The sequence below is a fragment of the Rhinichthys klamathensis genome, unplaced genomic scaffold (genome assembly GCF_029890125.1).
Source record: "Rhinichthys klamathensis goyatoka isolate OS25496 unplaced genomic scaffold, OSU_Roscu_1.1 h1tg000111l_1, whole genome shotgun sequence".
Lineage (NCBI taxonomy): Eukaryota > Metazoa > Chordata > Actinopteri > Cypriniformes > Leuciscidae > Rhinichthys > Rhinichthys klamathensis.
In genome coordinates, this window is record NW_026606649.1 from 11,850,800 (window position 1) to 11,876,259 (window position 25,460).

General features: G+C 37.7%; 1 protein-coding gene across 1 annotated transcript in view; it reads right to left on the bottom strand.

The window, feature by feature from the left end:
* Window positions 1-21,522, bottom strand: part of npr1a (natriuretic peptide receptor 1a) — a 135,848-nt gene extending 114,326 nt beyond the window's left edge. Inside the window, exons 1-2 of the mRNA XM_056254509.1 lie at window positions 21,075-21,522; window positions 19,287-20,063 (exon numbers count right to left, since the gene is read on the bottom strand). Coding sequence (XP_056110484.1) covers window positions 19,287-20,034 — 748 coding nt within the window. The 5' untranslated portion in view covers window positions 20,035-20,063; window positions 21,075-21,522. The remainder of the gene's footprint in view (window positions 1-19,286; window positions 20,064-21,074) is intronic.
* Between the last annotated feature and the right edge of the window lie 3,938 nt (window positions 21,523-25,460).

The window sequence follows — 25,460 nt, forward strand, 5'->3', positions numbered from 1 at the left end:
ATAGTAAAAGTATCTCTTTCTCCTGCTCTCATTGTGACTTTCTATCAACTGTAGAAGCTTTTGAAAGCCTCTGTTATTGTGCAGTAATTTCATAAATAATTGATCATGGAGGAACTCCTGGTGACAGAAGATTAAGTGCTGTATCTGTTGCTATGGCCGCTTGGAAAATAACTTTGATACTTGAGTGAACCAGAACGATTTATGTCCAAACTCAAAGATGTCATAAAACCTAATCGCATACCACAACAATAAAAAAAAAGCACTTGTATCTCAGGTGTGCAGCATCAGCTGCGCTGCAGTGAGGATTCACAACAGGTGGGGCTTAAATAACAGTGACAGATGTGAGGGCTCGTTATTTCGGATGAAAAGATTACCAAACAGGACCACACACAGCTCTTCATTTATGATGCACTGGGAAGCACCAGTAAATCATTATCCTCTATAACTGGCCCAATAACAGTCATGTCTTCTCTATGCAAATGGAATTGAAGAACATACGCAATAGCTCTATAGCTCCACTCATGCACTATGAGTATAGTTGAAGTGTGGACTCTTTTCTAGCAATCTATGAGCTAGTTTGCATTGAGGATGAACAGTGACCATCTCGTTCTAACTCTCAGAAACAGCAGCTCTTTTCCAAGATTTAATACACTCATCTCTTAGAAAACAATTCAGTTATGCACTTTCCCTCATAGCTTCTGTCTCCTTCACTTCACCTTTTTGTTGAACTTTCTTTCATTTCTTTTATAGTGGATAGTTATAGTTTCTTTCCTAACAACATGACTTGCTCACCACATTCACTTTTCTTGTCTTTTTAGTAACAAAACTTGTAGTAAAAGGGATTGATCAGACATTTTCCATAGATAGCAATGGATTACAATATTAACCTTCCTACTTGCATCACACTGAACACAAATTGTGGGCATTTAAGACAAATACACATTGAATTACTACTGGATCCTTCATAGCATTTATTTATTATTTATAGATACCATGATAATATCATACACCTTAGTCTGACAGTCTCACTTCTTTTGCAGCTTTAGGCAAGGCATCATACTAGGGTTTGGAACGGAGCCATTTTTTGTGTGGATTTTCAGGCCATTTGGCTTGTTAGTGGTAAATACTATATTCAGTCTTCAACACGTTGTGTCATCCTGGGATCATTGATCATAATCACAGGGTGACAAATTAATTAAGAGAAATCTCCACACCTCATTCCACTAATCAACAGGCAATCAGAATCAAAGCCCAGTCAAATGCATTCAGGGCTGGATGCTATTCTGTTGTAATTTCCCTAATGGCGACGTCCTGGTGAAAAACCAGTTTAATTGTTGACTCAATCAGTATTGAAATTGAAACAGGTCATTGTCTACAGCACACTACACTGTATTTTCTAAACAAAAAACCAGTGTGGAACAGTATTTAATGATAAAAGTTTTAAAAAGGCACATATTGTATTATCATCGCATTTTAGTTTGATTGTGCTGTTTAACATTTTTAGCAGTCCAATCTGAGGTAAGAAAGAGTTAAAAATCACACGCATCACACACATGACCAGCGTCGGCCAATAGTGAGCCTACGTGTGACGTACAACACAGAAGCGTTGCGCAGTTACACTACGTGAACTATCTCGAGGCCCACAGAGAAAAAAATTAATAGTTGAATAAAGTCGTTATTTTTGTTTGTTTTTTGCACACAAAAAGTATTCTCGTCGCTTGATAAACTTAAAGATAGAGCCACTGTAGTCACTTGGACTATTTTAACGCTGTCTTAAACTTTTCTGGGCCGGCTAGTTTCGATCCCTTAGAAGCCTATGGAGGAGTGATACAGCTCTCAGATTTAATCAAAAATATCTTAATTTGTGTTCCGAAGATGAACGAAAGCCTTACGGGGTTGGAACAACACGAGGGTGAGTAATTACTGACAGAATTTTCATTTTGGGGTGAACTAACCCTTTAACATTCAAGGTTTGGGAAAATAAATTGGCCTAATATGCTTTTTCGGATATTACCTTTCATGTAGTGTGTAATATAGCTGTTTGTGAATGTAAAAGGTCTGCAAAAATTCAAAGAATCTCCCACAAGAAAGAACCGATTCTGAAATGCCAGAAACGAGTCGTCAGTATTTCCAGTCTTACTTCCTGCAGATTTAAATTAGCATAATACCAGCCTATGGTCTTCACTGGCTGCCCTCGAATGACATCTATTTTGACCCGCCCTCAAACACTGCAGTTGTAGCTGAAGCCTGCAAGAGTTTAGTTTTTGTTGTCAACATGTCAAGAAGATGCTGTGAAAGCAAGTCCACTTTGCATACACTTCCAAAGTATGAGGACTGGAATTGATACTGTAAACGGTCATCGTTACTGTTCGTATCACTGTATAGCCTACAAGTTTAGATGAAGCCTCCAAAGCTGAAATTCAAATAAGGTAATGGGTGTTTCTTTTCTGAAACGCGGTGCACAGTAAGTGGTATGTTTTTAGAAAAGGAGGCATTTAGAGACCAGATTCTTGATCAAACTGTTTCAGACACTGTAAGAAAAGAGATGATGCTGCAATGTATGTTATGAGAAAACTTGAGTGTTTTTTTTGTCCTTGGATGGATGTAAAGTACCTATTGTATGAGACATCAACTTAGGAATCTTTAAAATAGCATAATGGGGCACTTTAATACTTTTATTCACCAAGGAGGCCTTTTGAACTTTCTATTCATCAAGGAACCACAATGTATTGTGGTTTCCACAAAAATATTAAGTAGCACAACTGTTTTCAGCATAGATAATAATGAATGTTTCTTGAACACCAAATCAGCATATTAGAATGATATCAGAAGGATCATGTGACACTGAAGACTGAAGAAGCCTGCTAAAAAATTCCATCATTGCTGGTCATCAGCATAAGGTATGTTTTGCATGCTGGGACCAGCATGGGATGCTGGTCTCTGGTTCGCTGGTCACCAGCATTTCATAAAATGATCTAATACGTTCTCTTTGTACCCTTAAATTATTTTGGCTCAGCAGACCTCCCAAATCTGCTGGGAACTATTTGATTTAGGTCTGTTTTTCCTTCTTAGTCATATCGAATGCAAGAAGACAGGGCTGAGAATAGTTTACGACTTGACTGACAAAAAAATTACCTCTCATTGTTTTGTTCCGCATTTCTTCTTTTTGTCATTTCACGCTTTCGCTGTTTTCTCGTCAGATTGAGTCACTTCATGTGAATAGCTTTTTGCATATTTATTCTCCTGCAGTCAGATAAAATCAGATTGAGTAGACCAAAGGTAAAATAATTGAATCAAGGTCTGTAAATCAAACAGACCTGCCATGTATATTGCATCAAAAAAACTTAACCAAGAGCAAAACACTCAAGACAAAGATATAAATACCAAACGCAATATTTTTACATCAAGCACTGTCCTCCTCCACAATAATTATGTTCCCAGGCTATAAACAAGCCTTTAAATGCCAACTCTGCTAACCAAATCTTGTATTTATATAAGTCAGCGTTGAAAGATTAATGTTTGGGGAGTATTGTCAGGGTCGTTTTTGATAGCTCCTTATTGGGGCTTTACCAGTCTGAGCGCCAACGTACCAACACTACCCACTCATGAGAAAACACCATACACATGCTTTGCCAAGCACTGACTTCATCTAACATTCAGGCATACAAGTTCTGTTCCAATGAGGGTTATTATAATTAATTAACCAAATCTAAAACTATATATATACATAAAATGTTGTTACTTGAAATAAAATAAATGTTAACCAAAATAAAATAAACTACTTTATTGCAGAAAGTTGTAAGGCAACATTTATTATTTAGTTTAAAACCCCTTAGCTGTCACCCCCCTTTTTGAGAATGGGGGTTAAAATGCACTATTCAAACTTAAATGGTTGTAATTCAAGAATGCTTTGGAATATATACCCAAGTTTGGTCTTGTTTTAAAGAAAACACTCAGCAGATTATTGCTGAAGTGAGAACACTTCAAAAAATTAAAGTATGAAAAAGTTATGGAAGTTTAAATTTACAGTAAATCAAATATACTGTACTATATATTTTTTATTTTATATAATATATATTTTACAAAATATTTTTTAGTCTAAAATTACTAAAATTAAAGCCATAAATCTAACCAAGTTATGTTCCAAATTTGAAGTTGATATCACAAAAATTGAAGTTCCCATGAGATTTTGTTTAGGCGTAGTACCAAAAATAGCCACCGGGTGCCATTGAATTCCATTGAATTTAGTTGTATATATTCTGCCTTAACAAATTAATACATTTCTGTCCAAATATCAATTCTGTCACAAAATTTGGAACTTTGAGACACAGACCTTTCTGACAATATGTGTTTTGTCAAGATTAGAAAAGGTTTTGATCATAAATTATGAAATATAATGATGCCTAAAAGGGGAGGAGCCTGATAAAATAATTTGGAGTACCGTTTCTATGGTAACACAACGTTCAATCATAAAACGGTTTTCACAGGATGAATTCTGAGTTTATAAGCTTTCAAATGATACCTAATTTATGATAACTGTGATATAATAAAAAAGGCGATAAAAAAATATATTATATTTTAGAGGAAAATATATATATTATAATTTTCAGAGGATAATATTATATTATAATTTTTTATTGAAAAATACTAGATTATATGTTTTATTATGAACTTTAAGCATAAAAACAGAAGTTTCAATCATTAAAAGTGGGTGCATCGACTTTTTGTGACAAAGGTCAGACCTCCTATTATGATGCAGATTTTTTTGAGGTGCACTCTTGTCATAAATTCATCAATTACTCTTCCTACATAATTTGTAACACAAAACAGGGGTAGAATATCTATTTAGAAGTCTTTGACCTTTCCAACGATATATAATTTGTCATAATTAGATTAGGATTTAATAGAAATATAGTGAAGTAAAGTTAGGCGTCCCGGTAGCGGGACGGTGACAGTTAAGGGGTTAACTTCATGTACTAAAATAAATAAAAATAAAATAAAAATGAATAAAAACATAAAAATGACAAAAACACAACAAAATTAATAAAATATGAACTAAAATTAAACTGAAAAATATCAAAATAAAAATTAGTTAAAAAAAAAATATATATAAAAAAACTATAATAGTATCCCAATTATATAAAATAACACTGGTAGCATGCTGTCTACTGCCTACACAAGCAGCTGCCTTCTTAAGGCAAAAATAAGAATTGACCATTTTGATTTGAAGGTGACTTTGATAAGCAGCAAAATACATGCAATAAATAACATTTCAGATTGTTTTTCACCAATACCTATCATATGATTTCAGAAAACTTGCATGTGATCACTGCATTATGATACTTTTAAATCATTTTTCAAAGCTTGGAGGTGTTCACCATTCATTTCACTTATAGAAACAAAAGAATAATAAAAAAAAAAAAAAAAGTCATCTTTGCCACTTGTGTTCAGAAAAAGAAAGTTCAAATAGCTTTAGAAAAACACTTAGGTGAGTAAATAATGACTACATTTGAATTTTGGGGTGAACTATCACTTTTCACATGCTATATGCTAGATTACACAGTATTTTGGTTGGACCAAGTCATGCACAGTCCTACTGCCTCAAAAGTAATTTTACATGTAAATGCCTTACCCACCATAATTCAGAGTAAATAAAAATGCAAACTTGGCCCAAACTGATGCTTCTCATCCCTCACCAGCTGAGATGTCAGTTTTCATATTCTTAATAAAGTCCTGTCACAGATCCTGATTAAAGAGAATGCTGTGTGACAAGCGTGCCCAGGCATGATATATTTAACCGGCTGTTATGAACGTGAGTGTGTAGCCGAAGAGTGTCGGTATTACTGTAAGAGAGAGAGCATATTCATTCTGCCTTTGTCACTGTCCTCTGCTGTCTCGCTCTTCCAAGGTGGTTGATGCTCTAATGCCCTGAGAATGTCTTTCATTGCAATCTGTGATGAATAGCTGTCCTGTGTCAGACCGTCAGAATGAATGATCCACAAAGACATTTACCGGAAAAGCCTCAAGCTTTCAAGGAAAACAGAAACTTTGAGTTAATTAAACCTGCTAGGTGGGTGGCTGAGCAATGTTTGACTCCCATGCTACATTCATAATAACTTGGCCTCAAAAGGGAAACCTATCTCACATTCATGGATTTCAATTAAAACTTTCCATAAAAGATGCCATGCTAAAAGACATGGTCTAGCAGAAAATGTTATCTTAATTTTAACTCTAGTCTAAACAAAATGTAATTTCTTTAGGGATGCATGATATATCGGTACTACATTAGTTCCCGGATTAGAGATTTTGTACATTTGATTTATCAGTATTGGCCGATATTGAATATTAATCCGTATTTTTTCCCTGTATTTTTACATGCTCACTTAAAGTTAACATTTTTTTTTTTTTTTTTTTTTTTACATTTAATAACACTGTTAAATGTAACCTTTAGCAAATATCAAAATGAATATCCCTTTTTCATACTGTACATTATAATGTTGTGATGCCTATAATTTTTAAATGACTGATTGTAGTTTAGTATTTTATATTTATTCAGACAAAAATAAATGTAGAATTAATTATCAACCATAATATGAAAATAAATATTGGCTTATCGTATCGTCCAGAAAATATTAGTCCATCCCTAATCTTTAAAGAGCAAAACATTGACAAAAGGTGCACAGTGACATAATGGCATTTATAATAAAGAAAATATGTTTTTCCGGAAGCTTTTCGGTAATCAGAACATTCCAGACATAAAGTAGGCAATTTGCCATTGACCCAGGGCTGTTCCTCAGGTGGCATTAGGGGCGAGTCACTCTGATGAATTGCACCTCCAATCCGATCTGACTGGAACTCTAGATTGTCTGTTTGCACAGAAGGCACCTCTACTTTCTGTGAGCCTCCAATGGGCCCTTTGGGGGTTTTACATCGACCGGAAATGCCAATGGCTGCTTTTATGTGCCAGTCACCTTGTGTTTACGAACCCGTTATGTGAAACGCGGTGACAATCTCTACTTGTTTCAACAACTGGGCACAATTATAATCAGCTCTTTCTGGGTCTATGGGGGCAACAGATGGCCTCTTTTATGGGAAATGACTGAAACTGCAGGCTTTGCCTGATTACTCCTCAAACGTGAGTCAGGAACATCCTTGTCAGACTTCATGAATGACAGAGATTATAGGCTAAATGATTGCATGGACAGACCTACTCATTCTTTAGTAGTGCTGTCAAGAGTACCCGTATTACACTACCAAGCTAATACTTAAATTTAAAAAAGTTACCAATCTTTCAGCAGTGTACCAGTAGCACTAAGTACTGAGTCTGTTTGGTACCCACTGATCGACTGCTCTTAAACACTCCTGCAAGCCCTATGAAGAGCGTCAAAGGTTTCTATTTACAATGTCTTTTTGAAGCGTTACACTGTGTCCTAACCAGACGCAACGCCACGACACTGATTAACATGGAAAATATACATTTTATCACGAGTTTTTGTCCTAACCAGCTGTGACGGCGACAAGTGATGATTCTATTTTAGAAACGGTTTCCATCTCTGCGACGTCGCAGTTGGAACAACAACAGAAAGTATGATAATCTCAGGTACTGTTTATGTGCTTTATTTAATGTTAAAAGCGTCTAAATCGAGTTTTGTCTTTAGCCGTACTGAAAGCAACAATGGACAATTCACCTCAGATCTTCAAAATAAATAAATGTAAACAAGAACGTTCAAACTGTCAACTCATTGTTAACAGACAAGTGTATTCTTTGACAAAGATTCTATCAGTAACTCAGTATGTATTTTTAATAATGTTCATGAATTTGTTTATGTACTTATCCATTTCGTTGCGAGTGCCGGGAGCTTGCCGAGAGATCCCGCCCACGTGCTCTTTTGATTGGTTGTGATTTTTGATTGACTTTATCGCGTCTCATTGTCGCATCTGGTGTGGTCAGACAAATTATTTGTCGCTGGAATCTTATCGCGTCTGGTTAGGAGGACCCAGTGTTAGGGAATTTCTGTTGAGAGTGTCAATGCAACGGCTAATCAGAGATGTTAAAGTTACTCAGAATTCACTATACAGCAAACACAAGAGTTTTTATTCAGCTCAAGCTCATTGAGTTCTGCATGCTTGCAAATCCCTTCTTAAAAACCAACAAAGTGTAAATACAAATGTCAATAAGAGATTGTGCAGTGTAGACAGCTTCATTGATTATATCAGGAGTTTTTGTGAGAGTGCAGACGTCACTGAGTTTGTGCTGAACTGTGAAGTGATCAGCTTCAATGATTATAAAGGGAGGGCTCTTTGCTTGCTTTTTTTTTTAAATAGGCATAACCGATTCACAATTTCATTTTAAACTTTTATTTCTCACGCTGCTACTGCAAAGATTGAATCCGAAACTGCAATGACTGACATAGTAATAACCAAAGATCTATACATAAAATAACCAATAACCGATAGTGTTAACAAAAGCAAATGTCAGACAAAAATGCATTTACTTAAGCAACCATGCCATTGTAGCTTCCTTTTAAGAGGCTTTGAGCTCTTTTATCATGACTCGTGTTTTTGACTGGACTCAAGCCGGACTGTATTGCATAGTGCAATGGTGTACCATACCGAATAAGTTTACTGTCAGAAAAGTCATACATGGAGCTTTTTATGATGCAAACATAATATTAGTTTACAAATCATGAACTAATGTAAAGCATTTGGAGTCAAAACATAATATTGTGTTTTCGCAATGAGCCACTGTTGGAAATTCTGGTGTCGTGTCAACAATATTCTTTAGTATTATTTTCCACATATTAGTATAATATTAAACTCACCAAAACTCTTCCAATAATATTACAAATGGAAGTCTGGGAAAGACCAATAAGTCTTAGTTAATTCAAAACTATCTTCTGTTTTATCTTTTCATCACCCGTTGCCTAGATTCCAGCTCTAGACATTCTGTTTATTCTCTAAACCTGGAGGTGCATCCTGGGAAAAATGTATGCTGGATACATATTGCAGCTTTTTCTTAATTTATCCAGTCTTGTTTTGTAAATAAATCCATGTAGACACAATTGAAATTTTAAGTTTGTCTACAAAACTAGAAGGCTTTGGTGTGTCTAAACGTTGCATTTGTAACATGAGTTTGCAGAGGTGAAATTCAGCCAGTTATTCAGTGGTCATTGCAGATATACATCTGGATGACCATTTAGCTGAATAGCATGCCGCCATCTATTCTGACATAGAGGCTGAACAGAACAGACTCTTAAAACAGATGCACAAAAAGAAACCTTGGCATTTGCATACACACACACACACACACACAAAAAAAAAAACTCCACAAAACTCCACTGGTTCTCTTGTGTATTGCAAATGTGCCAAGGTGCAATATGCAGAGGCATGAACCAAAATGAAGAGCTAGGCTTAAAGGCAAGAGTTTCAATGAATAAAGTTGAAAGGATTTACAACTGCGGTCACCATCCATATTCATTATATGGAAAAGAGCAGACTGGACATTGTGTTTACTGTTTTGAGCAACATTAGGCTGAGCAGATGTTGCCAGCTCCCTCTATACAAGACATGTATTATCAGATACAAGAGCAGAATGTGTGACGCAAGACCATGTGTCTGAAGAACGGCATCAACACCTCAACGTATGATGCGCGGATCATCCTGCTGAATGTCACCAACCAACTCAACCCATCATTAGCAGCTGTGTCTAAATGACTGACATAAGAGCTCAGTGTTCCAGCTGGCACAGGCCCCAATGAAAGCCACACGTTCTTTATGAATTACAGTCCAGAGACTGAGATCTGGAAATGTCAGTTCACACTTATCATGCTGCAGCTGGTGTGGTCTGGCTGTTTTTCTCCCTTTACATCGGAGACAAGAGTCGGGCAGTCGGCGATCGTCTGTCGGGCTATTTTTTGCGGTGTGTTTCACTCGTCGGGCTCACGTCAGCGGCAGTTTGCCAGATTCAGCACGGTGAATCAGCGTTGGGGCCGTCGGTGAGAGTGGAAATTGGATGTTCGGTTTAGCGAACGAGTCAGTGCACGAGAAATTAAAGCGAAAGTAATGAAAGAGAGCAAGTAGACTAAGTTAAGACGGCACAGACAGAAGGCTGATATAATGTTATGTTATCCTACCCGAGCATTCCAAAATGCGAATATTTTTATAACAACATGAGCCGCTTAAAATGAAGAAAGTTATCAACATAACTGATATTCAAAATGGTAAGCAAATGATCCCCGTTCACATGGATCCACGAAAACTCAGATTAAAAACGCTGTATTATGCTGCCAGGCCAGTAGTTGACGATGTCACTTTGTAAAGAAACACTACGCGCCTATAGACCTATAGTCATTTTTCAAAAACGTGCACTTTGAATTCCGTTTTCAAAAGTTTCAACGCAGTTGTCTTAGAAATGAACGGCCAAAATGCATACAAAGTTTTCTGTTTTTAGTTGAAAATGGTGTTGTGAAAAATGGCCACTAAATACAGCACTTAGAAATTGCAGTTCTGCATGACTCGTAAAAAAAAGCCCTAGCGTTTTATATAGAAGATCTTAGCGATAAACGCAACAATGGTTTTATCAGGTGTTAGGTGTCAATAACGCTGCAGGGATTTGTTACCACATGTGACAGTCAAGAATGTGTGTTTTTATGTGTGGGCATTGAGGCAGGTAAAAGTATTTCTGTTGTGAGTGGATGGGTGGTACCTATCTGTGGGCATGTTAGTTTGGTCCACGGGCTTATTTTTCTGACAGCTCCATTCCATGTTAAACGAAAACATACGATTCAGTCGACAGGTGACAGGTCTTGTCACGCCCACTTGTCTTTGTGGATTTGGACAGATGCTCCCTGTCTCTATGGAAACAACCTGGTTCCTGTTCAGTGGAGTTCAATCATGGTGGCCAAGGAGATTGTGAAAGTTTTAGTCCAGCTGAAGTGCCGTCTGGAGCGCAGCCCATCTCTGAGGTAATTCCTAAATAGACACAGACGTGCACCAACAAGTCTGGAAGCGGATTTCCATAGTAAAGAAAGACACAGGATTTTGCTAGAGTTTGCTAAAGCAAGCTCAATATTTCTAGTTTATTTTGAACTTTTTTTTGTAAATATATTTTAGTATGTTATTTATTTAGTCAGTTTTTATATTCTTACCTATTAACTACTTAGCACATTTCATACATAAACTGCAATCTAATAATAAATAATGTAATAATTGTAATTAATTTCCTACACTAAGTTATTATTATTATTAATAACTTATTATAGGAAATTATAAAAAAAACAACAGCAAAAACAACAACAATAAAACAATGTATCATTTATATTGGTTTCTTATAATAATTATTATTATCAGTTTTTATTTTCACTTGACAATAAAACAGAAAAAAAAAGATTTGCACACCACCACCACCAACTACAAAATAATGTTATGAGTATTAATAATAATAATAATAATTATTAAAACTTTCAACAATGAAATAACTTTTAATTTCACATTTATTTATTGTTTTCCTTATTATTGTTTTGCTCTATTTTGGTATGTTATTTAATTATTTACTGTCTAAACTGTTTTTATATTCTTACCTCTAAATATTATCATCATTATTGGTTTCTTATATATACACAATAACAATTATAGTTATTATAAGATACCAATTATAATAATTATAGCAATAATAGAAATAATTATACAATCAAATAATAATATAATAGTAATTATTATTATTGGGGTCTTATAATAGGTAAAGTTATTATGGTTTTATAAAATTTCACCTGACAATGAAACTGAAAATAAGAAGATCTGCACAACCACAACATTATAAAGAAATTGAAGGTGGTTCTCATGACTTGGGCCAGGAAACACCTAACAACCGCATAGAAATTCCTAGCAATCACCTACAGTAGCAATAAACTAACAGCCACTTTGTACACCTTAGCAACTACTTACTGTCACGGAATGGTTGTGGAAAGGAGAGCGAGGACTCACATGCAGAGAATGAGTATTTAGATAGAAAATAAATCCAGGTATAACAAAAAAAAACAAAGCAGGCACGAAACGGCTCATAACTCATGAACATCAATAACGAACAAGCACAGGACTACAAACACAGGGAGACTAAATAAGGAAGCAAACAAGAAGGGTAACGAGAAAAGCAGGTGGGACAAATTAACCAATAATCAGATAACAAGATGGGAGGGGCTAGACAATAGACAGGGGAGCACATGGCACAAGGAAACACGTGACAAGCCATGTGCTCACAACAAACAAGACTATAACACCAAAACATGACAAACCAGGAATGTCAGAGCTCTGTCACTAAACAAAGAATAAACCAGACTGAAGTGACCGAACCGTGACACTTACATCTACTTTCAGCAACTGTTCACCAAACCAGCCATGTTGCCATATGGAAATAAGCATTTATTTCACGCTCCCGATACCAGCATGCGAGAAAAAAAACATTTGCGACCAGCATTAGTTCGTAATTACAATGACGGAATTTCCACCATTATAGGTTATAAGACCACAACTTCCCTCAGGATACTATACTGGTATGTTTCTCTTTTTCATTCTCTCTTTTTCTACACAAATCGCAGCTTTGATTTAGTAAACAGCGCTCTGGGGGTAAACACTGACACGAAAGGCACAAATTCAGGATGTAATCCAGCTCTTGGACAAAACCATGCTGTTTGAATTAGCTCTACGCCTACTTCTCAGCCAGAGCACTGACGTTCACAATGAGGCTTACCAGCACTGCTGGCTCTTATAAACCACCAGGACCGGTCCAAACCTCCAAGCCCCTATACTCATAACATATTACTCTGTGAAGACCACAGAAATCGGCAAAAAAGACAATTCATCCCTGGGAAAAATTCACTCTATTGTCATGAAAATTGTGCTGTGACATTGGCATGCATAACATGTGTTGTAATGCATGGCATGATGCATGCTGAGAAACTAGGGCTGATTATATTTTGCAATATATTTTACAATATATTCAGTAACACTTTACAATAAGGTTAAGTTTTTGTCTTATGGTTAAGGTTAAGTTGTTTTCTTTTTCTTATGGTAATTATATTACGATTTTAACTTTCACCTAACAACAACAACACAATAATAATACTAATTATTATTATAATTATAATTATTATGAATCACTTATTTTTTGGCATATTCACTCTGAAATGTTTATAGTATTAATTAAATATTGTTATTTAGATAAATAGTGGCGCTCATTACTGTGTTATGTAATATAGTATTTATTATTATTAGATATTTTTATATGTAATTAAATGGGTGTGACTGTGTACGTATGCACACACGCACACGCATACACATACACAGAATACACAGCATGACTTCATGATCCAGTGCAAAGTATCACAAATATCCTTCTTAAATGTACCCCCACCCCCGTGCCAGCTAAGCCTGCAAATTGATTGATTGCATGCTCACAAGAAGAAATGGCACGGTGACAAGGTCAATAAAAGTAACGGGAGTCATACAGGCCAAAATAAGACCATAAACCACAGCCAAGAAGAACAAGTCACAAGGGATTTTGTTCATGTGCAAATACGAATGGACTGTTTCACTTTTATAGGAAACTAGCTGTCGATCTTTGCTGAACCATTATTTAGCATTATCATTTTATTAATATACTGTATACACATTGTCTTCAAATTAGTCAAATTATTTGAGTCAAATTATTTGATAGATATTATAGCTTAATGTGTAATGCAAACATATATTTTTAAAATAAAATATTCATTTATATTTCAAATTAATTTGCTTAGTATCTAATTTCATATTACTGTTCCCATTCATCACCATTATGTTTAATAGGTTATAAAGATTTTAAAACAAAAAACAAATACAATGTTATTATAGAACACTTGTCAGGATATACTGTAAGCACAGGCCAACAGCCAAAGATAATTTAGACAGATTTACATTTAAAGGGGTCATATAATGGTATATGAACTTTTTCAAGTTGATTGTACTGAAATGTGTGTTGGCAGTGCCTGTACTCAACCATCATATAATGATAAAAATCTATCCAGTGTTTTTGTTTTAATCTCCTTAAATGTTTTCCCCTATCTCAAATCGAGCCGGGTCGAACGCTCCTCCCACGATTGTTGATTGACAGCAGCGTTTCAACACAGACCCGCCCTGAGCGAGCTGTCATCATAGTCTGCCATTGTTGATACACTGGAGCAGAATGGCGTCTAAGCGATTGTGGTGTTCTGTTCTTGGGTGTAATCACGAACACAGCAGTCATTTTGATGTCCGAAATCCGAACCGCTGAAGACGCAGTAGGTGAGTTTTGTTTTCGAAGGGAATATTCCCCACGATCAACGTCATGTTTGCGCGATTCGCGAATCTTTTCTCACCAGACTGCTTTATAAACGAGGGTCAGTATAAAGCTGGTTTTGCTAAGAAGCTGCTCCTGAAAAAATAATCGGTACCAACGATTCATGTCCCTGCTGCACATCCAGAAGAAGTAAGTGTAACATTTTATTAACCTTCTATTAAAGCTGCCGTCGGCAACATTTTTTTTATCATATTCAGTGAAATCGACACTATAATCTGACAGAACAACATAAATAAAGTGGTTTTAGAAAAAACCCCGAGCTTCTAACTCCACCTGGAGCTTGTTATTTGTTTTGCAAAAATCCACAGCTCCCGGTTCATCGGGTCCAATCAGCGCAGGGGGGTGTGAGATCTGACTGTCAATCACAGATCGGGCACACGCCACCCCTCGCGCACGTTACAATCACATGCACACGCCTGAAGTTCGCGGAGTAACGAAGAGTGATGGCGGAAAATCAAGTAAGCTCATTTAGAGTATAAATGACGTTAGCAATTGCAATCTATCGGTAGATTAGCCAGGACAGCATACCTCCAAATACTCCATGGTGTTGATGGATGCTGATGAGACGGGCGCGTTCCAGGGCTCTCAAGTTTTGAAGACAGGTAAGAGTGACACCTAGCCGACGGGGGGTTGGATACATTTTTGTCATTGGTTGTTGCGTTAAATCTTACCCAGATACAATAGTGCTATTTTCTGATTGGCTATTGTGTAGCTCGACGAACAACACCAGAGGAAACGCGCTTGATTCATGCCGGTTCCACAGTGAGAGCAGCGCGGCCAGAGTTTTGGGCGCTGCGGCATATTACATATATTACAAATAGTTTTTCAGCGTGGAAAAAATACAATGTGTGGCGGGAGAGCGTGACAAAAGACCGAAATGAGTGACTGTCACGCTCAATGCGTGACACTTGAGAGCCCTGGCGTTCACTGAAAATCTGGTGCACACGCACTGACGAGCATGAACTGGGTGGGAGGGTATCCGTTGATAGTGGGGGAGGGGCATGAGAGTTGTAAACATTCAAAATTTTCCTAAATCCACTCAATCTGCCAGACTTGCCGACTGGAGCTTTAATCTTTGCAAATCGCTTGCACGCTTCACGATGAATGCGGCTAAGGTTTACACTCAGGGTACATTGCGGCATGTTTTCTATGTACGACGTTCTCAATATAATTCATAATCCCACGTTTATAATGAACAACGCGTTATGGTTATTGTGTTATTACAAACTGAGTACGTATAAGTTACATCAGTAAACACATAGCGTCCGTACGTCTCACTAAGTTACTCTAACGTTATCCTGCCAGTACATACAAAGATAGATCAAAGTGACATTACGTTAACCAACCATTCAGAAACGTCCTGTTCGAGCCTTAATTGTCAAACTTATTCGGGGCCGTCAACTTGTTCCGGGTCCGACTCCGGTTCAAACTGATACGATTGCACTGATGTGTCCTCAGAGACTCCCACTGCCATTCTCTCTCCAAAATATACCCTCAACTGTTGTCAAGGCAACACTCCACGTGCATTGTGTCAAAACGCCCGCAGAACAGAGGGGCGGAGTGAGCGAAGCTCATTATCATTTAAAGACACATGCACTGAAACGGCGTGCTGAAAACAGAGCTGTTTTTGACCAGGTAAAATGAGTGTTTTCTTACAATACTAATGAGAATTTTTAATAAAAGTATATTACAAACTTTTCACAGCTAGTTTCCTGTTTCCTGAAGAGGAGGCGACCTTGACTCTCATGTCTCTTTCACCTGGTGTGTGTCGCCAACAGTGAGGCAGCAATTTTCGCAAAATTATTCCGTTTGTACTCCTTCCCTTCTCATCATTTCTATACATCTCTTTCTCTCCATTTGTGTCTTTCTCCAATTTGCATATTCCCAGCCAGGATTTTATTACCTGTACAAACTTTTATGAAATGCTCAAGTGTTTCTATCAACCTCTGCAGGGGCACGGGGACAAGGTAGAGTGCTCTTGCATCTCTTGTATGTTAATAGTTTCCAGAGCTGTGCTTCAGTGGACTCATTTCTCGGGCCTCGGGGACAGATGAACTCAAGGGGGCTTCTTCCTGTTTTTGCTCTCCTGTGTCGGCTCACAGACACACTTGAGTAATAAATCTGTCTATAGGCAAATCTGTCTAGTTATAAACCTGTCAGTCACATTTATGTCAATATTTGCATTAGCAGTCAAATGTAATGTTGTTCTTCTTTTGTTATCTTAGAACATATTGTTATAGGAGTGTATACTTTTGTAATTGGAATTTATCATATTCAGCCAGTGAAATATCAAATTAATGCTATTTTTTAAATTTGTGATTTATAATTATTTCATTATTTTTAGATTTGTATTAATTACTATTTATTTAAACATTTTGAGGGCACACAACTCTATAAAAACACAGGTGACATATAGTGAGAAGAGTAAAAACATATATATATTTTTTTTTTACCAGATAAACACGTTGGCTGCTTTCATTCAGTCAGTCAGGTATATTTACTGTACATGCACTATTCATTTTCATATTCAACTTAATATTCACATTGCTCACTTAATACTCAACAATATTATTGATCTACCTGCATTGACACCATTATATGAGAACTGAACTGAGCTGGACAATGACATCAGTGTTTTGTCCAGAGTGGCTATATGTATATATATATATATATATATATATATATATATATATATATATATATATATATATAAATAAATAAATGAACTAAATTAATAACTTTTTTACAGCAAAAATGATCAATCACTGAACTTACTTAAGCTGGCCAATGAAACTATTTCCTTCTATATCTGGTGTACAGCAGAAACAAAATCTGTTGCATTATTTTCCTGTTATCACTGTAGCACTGCTTTGAACTGCTTTGATCTGTATTGTAAAAAGCGCTATATAAATAATAAATAAAAGGTGACTAATTTTCATCAAGCCGAATGAATCCAATCCAATTTCAGATTCTGTATGTTCAGTTTATATTTATGAACCCTAAACTTTGCAATCTGATTTACATATTAATTTACATGTACATTACATGTATTCTGAACAAACCTTCAGCACATCACGGCTTCAGTTGCCGCATTCAGAACCGGAGAAAGTCACTGAGATAATGTCACCTGAGCCACCGTGCCTTGGTGACATATCTAAAAATAAAGCTGACATATATGTCACAAGAGCTTTTTAGCAAATATTTTGTAAATATTCAGTCTCCTCCACTGAGCCGTTTGTAACACGCAAGACGTAGGCCTACATAAACATATGCATGTTCGTGAGACATGTTTACGAGCTTTATTTTACTTGTTGATCAGATCAGACTCTTTCAATCCTATTGAATTTCATTCAGATCGAACTCAATCAGGGGTATGTTTCCCAAAAGCATTGTTTGCCAAATATGGTCATAAGATCCATCGTTACCAGCATAGTTCAGCGATTCTGTTTCCTGAAATATGTTTTGTTAAAATGACATGTGCGACAAAGTTACTATGTTTTTGGTGGTTAAAGGTTTGGTTCACCCAAAAATGAAAATTCTGTCATCATTTACTCACCCTTATGTTGTTAAAGACCTGTATAGGTTTCTTTCTTCTGTTGAACTAAAACGAAGACATTTTGAAGAATGTTGGTAGCCAGACAGTTGACGATAGCAATTGACTCTCATAGTAGGAAAAAAAAAAACTGTCTGGTCAACCGTCAACTGTCTGGTTACCTTCTTTTGTGTTCAACAGAAGAAAGAAACTCATACAGGTTTGGAACAACATAAGGGTAAGTGAATGATGACAGAATTTCCATTTTTGGGAGAACTCAACCTAGTAGCGGTACGGGAAATGTACCCTAGATCAATAGATGTGTTTACATGCAGACTTTTCAGATTTTCAGTCCAATTGAGCCATCGGTCTGATTACTAATGGATTATTTGGTTGCATGCAAACACAGATAATGTTCAGAATTGACAACCATATTTAATTTTTATACCAGGTGTGACTCTCAAATTGTCCTGCGCATTTAAAGGGAGACAAGAATAGATCAAATAACATCTATATTGGCAGGAAACCAAAGTCAATACTCTTCTCCAATTCATGAATAATGCAGGCAACCACAGAGAAAGAAAACTATTTAAATATCAAAATTGTTTAGTCTCTTTATGGATTTTATTCTTATTCTAAATTGTTCGGCATTTCAAAATGCTGATTCCAACCCCTTTCAAACTCAACCACACAATATTTTTCATAAACTGAGAGAGGTTAATAGCACTATCATTAATGTTAGACAGACATAAACCACCCATACAGTACTTATGTATTGAATGCAATGACGTGACGCTGCAGTTCAGCGCATATCATCTAAACTTGTATATTTCAAGTTGTGAGTTTGTTTACATAACTAAACTGATTATAAACACAACCATACTCTTGTGAAAAAGCATACTTTTAAAAAGTACTTATTATGAAAATATATACTTTAAAGAATATACTTAAGTGTGAACTGGATGTAATGTTTTTTGTAATAATTTGACGCTATGCGCATGTAGATACCGATGAAATCACTACCAAATTGAGTTAAGGATCTATCAGCCTGTGCCATCTAGAGTTTCATGACAGAACTTGGTATTAGCAAGTACATTTAAGATTTGAAGTACACTTACAAGTGGACGTTCAATATGATTGAGCACACTTCTTTTTCAAAAGAGTATTTAGTACTCTAAATGGGACTGACAACTGTATTACGCTGCTGTGTGAACGTAGCTTTTGAATGTGCTACAATAAATAATTATGACAAAAATGAGCTGAGCTTCCTCAAATCAATGACATTCAGATCATTTGAACAAGAGCTTTTTCTTTTGACCAATGTGACATTTAACATTAGCCTACTATTTCTACTTGACATCCCTTGCCCACCCATGTCACACTTACCGCGAGCTTTATGGCTGATGTCCCGGACAAACTCATCATAAGGGAGGGGTTCATCATCCTGATTAAACACCATGTCTTCTACTGTGATGTTGTCTTTATGCATCTCTGTGTACGGCCCCTCCACGGCAAAGTAGCACGGCCGGTCATCTTTCTTATTATCGCTAAACATGAGCATGGCGTGTTTGTGCCAGCCGAAATGATGGTGCATCCTGAGCACAAACTCACCCAACTTCTGGTGGGTAGGACCGATGTTGGTGATGGACGAGTACAAATCGAAACCTAGCGCCCTTGCCCCACCTGTGATCATCGGAACCTCCCAATGCGTGGTGAAGCGGGCCACGGGTGAGGACGAGTAGTCACAACCCGGCCCGATGAAAGCCCAAGGGTTATATGAAAACTTTAGGTCCACGGCCACAAGAGGAGCCACTGAATCCGAACATACTCCTTCTTTGTTTTCGCTGCTATTGAAGACCAATTGTAGATGGTAGCCAGGCAGCAGGTTGGGGTCAGAATTCACCTTGTTCAAGGCCCAAAACAAGGCAGGGCCCACCCGGGGCCATGCCCAGGGGTACTCTGTGTTGTGTAGAGGTAGGATGACTGCCAAGGTGATGTTCTTTTGAGGTGGATAGGGACTGAGAGACTGAGGCTGGTTTTGAGGGAGGGGCTCCAGTTCAACCACTCCAAATGACACACCACTCAGCAGAACTAGAAGAGTTAGCCTCAATGGCCCCATCCGGAACGCTTTCATTCTCAAAATGAATAGCAAGGACTAAGACTCTGAAAACATCAAGACAGAGACACATTTGAGATGCACTTTCTGCACAACAGAGAATGTCTGTCATTCACAAAGTTACTTGTTTATTCATAGAAATGAAATGAGAAAAGAAAATATTATACTACTTAAAATGTCTACTACTTCAACAAAAAGTAGAATGTGATACTATGAAAAATAACTGTTCTATAATGGCATCACGCGTCCATGAACTTTAAAAATCCATAGAATCGTTTCGTTGGACAAAATCTTCTTTATAGTGCAAAAAGTTTCTTCAGATCATTAAAAATTTATTTGCAATAAGAAAATGTAGTTCTTTTAAAAAACTGTTCACTGAAAGGTTCTTTGGAGGACCCAAAGTGGTTCTTTAATGGCATGCTGCGAAGAAAAAAATCACCTTTTGAAAACTTTGTTTTTAAAGGGTCCCATTAATTAAACATATTATATAATTACATTCTTCATAATTGAGAAGACTATCCTATAATAATAGTTATTTAATTATAATAGCCTAATAATATATTTTACAGGGCCGTTCTCAACCACATTCGCACACGAGGCGTTTTGGTGTCCAAAAACCGAATCAAACTGAACCATGGGGTTTGGAGACGCGTTCTTACACATTTAACACACGTTTCACTTTACCCGGCTTGAAACGCCAAGCTAAAAAAAAAAAAAAAAAAAAAAAAAACGATGCGTTATTGACCTTCTATAAAGAGTAACGCAAGTGTACAGAATTTACCAACGCAGTCGACGGGACGCAAGAACGTGTCCTCACTTCAACGTTAATATATTAAAACACACTTTTAAATAAAGCTTTACTGAACAGAATAAACATATAGTAGGCTACAATTAATTTAATTAATATATTACCACAGGACGTCATTTGGAATCATCACTTGCAAGTCTGCCGTTCTTTCAAACCGTTAAAATCCGTGTCTTGTGAATGTGGAGGCAAAACTGTTCCCTCGGAGAAAACGCGTCGATTATTGCAGCTCAAACCGACTCACCCAACGTACAGGAGTGTAACTTTGGTCTCTTGACCCTCTCTATAGAAACCACCATGATTTCTCGAGCCCCCCTCTTTCTCCGAATGCGCTGAGGAAACGGGATTCGCAAAGAGGAAATCTTTCTCGGTGCGCCTGTGAATTTCTTGGAAACTTTGTTAATGAGTATTGATGCTTCTGTAGTTAAAAATTGTTCACCGTGTCCTCTTCTCCTTGATGTTTTTCCGACTGGAGAAGATAGGTAAATCTCAGCGGGTTTGGATTTGATTCAGAATGCGCGCGATGTCACACACACAAAAAAAGTGAAGTCAAAGTAAAAAGCGCGTTCACATCTGCATCCCTAAAACTCGAATGATAAACTCAAAAGAAGATTTAGTACAACAAAACGAAAGGTGCAGGTTTATTGTGAGGCACACTCTATGTTTGAAGTCTATCCTCCCACATCCTCATCCAGTGAGTGACGGATCAGTCAATGCGATGTAAAGCTCAAGGTGGGAGGAGGAGAGAAGGGAGAGAGGGAATGACACAGTGTGCTAGTCTAAAGTGCAGGCGGGAGAGGGAGAGGAGGAGGAGGAGGAGGAGGAGGAGAGAGAAAGTGAGAGAGAGATGTAGATTTTTTTTACAGCACTGTTGCACAGCCATGTGGCACCAGATAGATAGATAGATAGATAGATAGATAGATAGATAGATAGATAGATAGGTTTTTTTATATATTGATTGAGGACATTTGTGGCTCAGCGAATGTGAATTAATAACTTGTTTAGGCATTATATATAGCCACTTGACAGATTTGTTGTAGCTACAAGATCACTGTGCCCCACACAGGATGAACATCCACTTTATCATTGTAGAACAATGACCTGACCTTTTGCATGGGAATACACAGGAAAAACAGTTCGCTGGAGAGATGAGAAGGCAGGACTTGCCGTGTTGTCCCTGCCACTGTGTGAGCGTTTGGTATGAGGTGAGGTGGGGTGGAGTCCATCTCGACCTCCGGCATTTTAATCACATGCCTTTCTTCCTCCTCATTGTTCCATTTTTTTCGCCCACTTCCTCCCAATTAAATGTTCTATTTTTGTGCAGTCCATTACACTTTTATTGGCTTTTGCTCCTCCCTCTCCTCCGCTCTGTTTCTGTTCTCCGTTTGGCCTTCTGCAGGAGCGTCTCATCTTGCGTCGTCCTCAGCAGCCCTCACCCTGACAAACAACTTCCAGATCAATAAAGCTCAGGGAGGACCTCGGCTGCTGGCTTCCCGTACGCAGAGCGTGCCGGGAAAGACATGCTGCGCACCAGGCCAGCACCTCCCGGTTATGGTTGGTCGTAAATAAGAAGCGTAGGGGGGGCTGATAAACTATGTTCCACTTTCTCTTTCCCAGGAGGGCAAATGTGTTACTTTCAAATTTCTGCCAATGACCCAGCTGAACAACTGCCCTTCCATTCATTCCCTAATTCCCCATGCTGCTTATCTGAACCCCCCTTGCACCTTTGACCTCATCCGGTCAACCACACACATACACCAGTGGCTGCGGTTTCCAAAACAGGATATGTTGCACCCTTACTCACTGTATCACTTGCTTTTTCTCTGACAATGCTGAATACAGCATACGTTACTCTTACTATTTCTGCTGTATATTTATACTGTGTGCAGTATAATAATGTTCCTTATGCATGAAATACCCAGACTCATTGCATCAAAATGTCCAGTTTTAGAGCACACTGGGCAGAATACAGTATCCCACAATCCAATGCGCTCAATCTGGACTTTCTTTTCCTCATGACAAAGGAACGGAAGTTACATCAGCAGCAAAATTAATGTATTTCTTGACTAAGATTAGAAGATTAGGTTAGGTTACCAGTTTTGCTTTCAAAACAGTGATTTTCCCAAAAAAGGATATCAGTTTGCATTTTTTTTATCCATAATGCATTAACTTTTACATACTGCATTTAAAAATTGTCGGCAGTATGCAGTATACTGTGCCGTAGCAGTAGGCATTTTAGAACATAGTCTCTCTCTTTTCAGCATCTCCTGGTTTGTTATTACGGGTAACCTCCTCTCATCTCTTCCATCTCCTCCCTCTCCTACGTTCTTCCGTATTACTCACACAAACTTAGAGTTCAACCTCCAATAAATCCTCCACATTCAAAGTTCTCTTCTCTGTTGCACACAAACACAAACAAGTAAGCTTTACCAATGATGTCTGTAATCACTATATGGTAGAAACGGAGCAGCCTACACACATTCCTGTGCGCGCAAAAATACGCACAAACTGTTCTTGCTTGTTTTGTTTTGGTCTGAATTCTTCCACAGGCTAATGAAACTGCTTCCTCCCTCTGTGTTTCCAGGATGTTTGATGTTTGGAGTGATCTCTCATCCTTTTTTGTGGTCTTTGGTCACTGCCCTTTAAACCTCACAATGTGGTGCGAGGAGGTCCAGAATCACGGCACGGAAATGAAAAAGGAGAACCTTGCCTTTGTGTAAGAGTGTGTGAAGTGTCCTGATCTTAATAGTTGTGTAAACATTTAATTTGTATCTCATCTCTTGTCTGAATCAAAAAGTGGTCTGTTGCATTACCTCAGCACAGATAAGTCAGCCCCACTAGTGACGCTTTGCATCTGCACAGCAGTGACTTCCTGTATGTGTACGTGGGAGGAAACTCTCGACTCCCTCTCCCTCTTCCTAATGCACTTTCTTGCTCTGTTTCCCCTCAAAGCATCTTTACTAGTGATCCTTTATTGAAATAATACAATGATTTTTCTGTGGAATAATATCCTCTCTGATCCTCTGGTTCTTTTACACTACAGATTTGGTATTTGGTGGGCTAACCGTCATGTTCACGCATTGTTATTATGCCACTTTGGTAGGAGATCATTAGACAGAAGTGGTGCAAGTGTACTTTGGGAAGGGATGTCAGCAGTCTTTGGTATAGTCTGACTCACACTATGCATACACAAAAATAACCTGTGGCCTCTTTAACAGCACAAGTCCAACTCATACTCAAGATTCCCATGGCAACTATTATCAGCCAGTTGCCTTGTAACAAACCAGAAGTGATCAGTCGAATGATAATATCAATAAAAACAACTACCACCACAAAAAAAACTAGATACATTTTGTAAGGGCGCTCGCAAATAGCCGACATAATGCTAATTTATTGTGAGTGGTTGCCAGGGCATTGCTATGCCGTTGCTAGGGTGGCCCACCCCCAAATCTCTATGATATTCTGGTCTCTAGATATGACTCAGATTCCCTCCTTTAAATGTAAGACTAAAGGTGCGGTCACATTTACCATTGCATTTCAGTAGGAATCTGTAGGATCAGGAATTTCCCTTAAGGGGAAAAATGTTGAATGTATTTAAAGCCAAAATACACAATGGACCTTTTTTTGTCAGCAAAATTCCACAAAGGCAGCGGTTCAAAAATGTTTTCTGCCGGCCCCCCTTTTGTAGAGAAAAATATTTTCAAGCCCTCACCTACATGCACCCACAAAAAAACACTCTCAGACATCCAATAGGAGTAATTTAAAACATTGTAATTAATACAGTACAATTTCTTAACTTCAACAGGCTTCTCTGTGAAGCCTCTAAGTGGCATCTTGACTTGTTCGGCTTCATACTGTCAGAAGCTAATATTTCAGCTTAGTGCAGAACCATGCATGATTCATTTATATTTTCACACGGCTCACTGCAATACTAAATTCTGATTCTACAATCATGCCATTAGCGGTCTGTTATTACAAGACAACAACTGATAACAACTGATACAACTGATAACAGACCACTCAAGCATGTACTGAGTAAAATATGTCAAATTAATATTTTGTGTTAAATTATTTACTTATCTGGCAAGTAGCTGCATAATAAGTGGGATAATTACACAGTGGGGTCTTGTATCACCTCGAAGAGGCTTCTTTTTCATAACAATTCGCTGACTGTACACTATACCTTAGCCTTGCCCCCCAGTTTGGAAACCACGGCACTAATGGCTCGTTTCCACCGAGCGGTATGGTACACGCTATGCAATTATTTCTATTTCGATTGTCAGAAGTTGACCACCAAAATCCCGAACCGTACCGTACCATTTTTTGGGACCCTTCCATTGGGGTACCTACCACAGTGGTTTGGTACTTACAGGGTGGAGCTAGACTCATTGCGTTGATTGAATGACAGAGAATCGTCACTTGCACTTGGTTTTTCGGCTGTGTTTTTCCATGCATCCTAACAAAGCTCAAACCAGAACAAGATCTGCTGTACGTCCTCCATTGTTGTTTACTGTGTACTTTCTTCTTCGCACGAGAATGACGTCAAACGCTACACCATGCCTGTCAAGTAAGGATACTGTTGGCGGTGGAAACGCAAGCCGGATCAAGGTTTATTGTCCCGAATCGTACTGTACTTTAC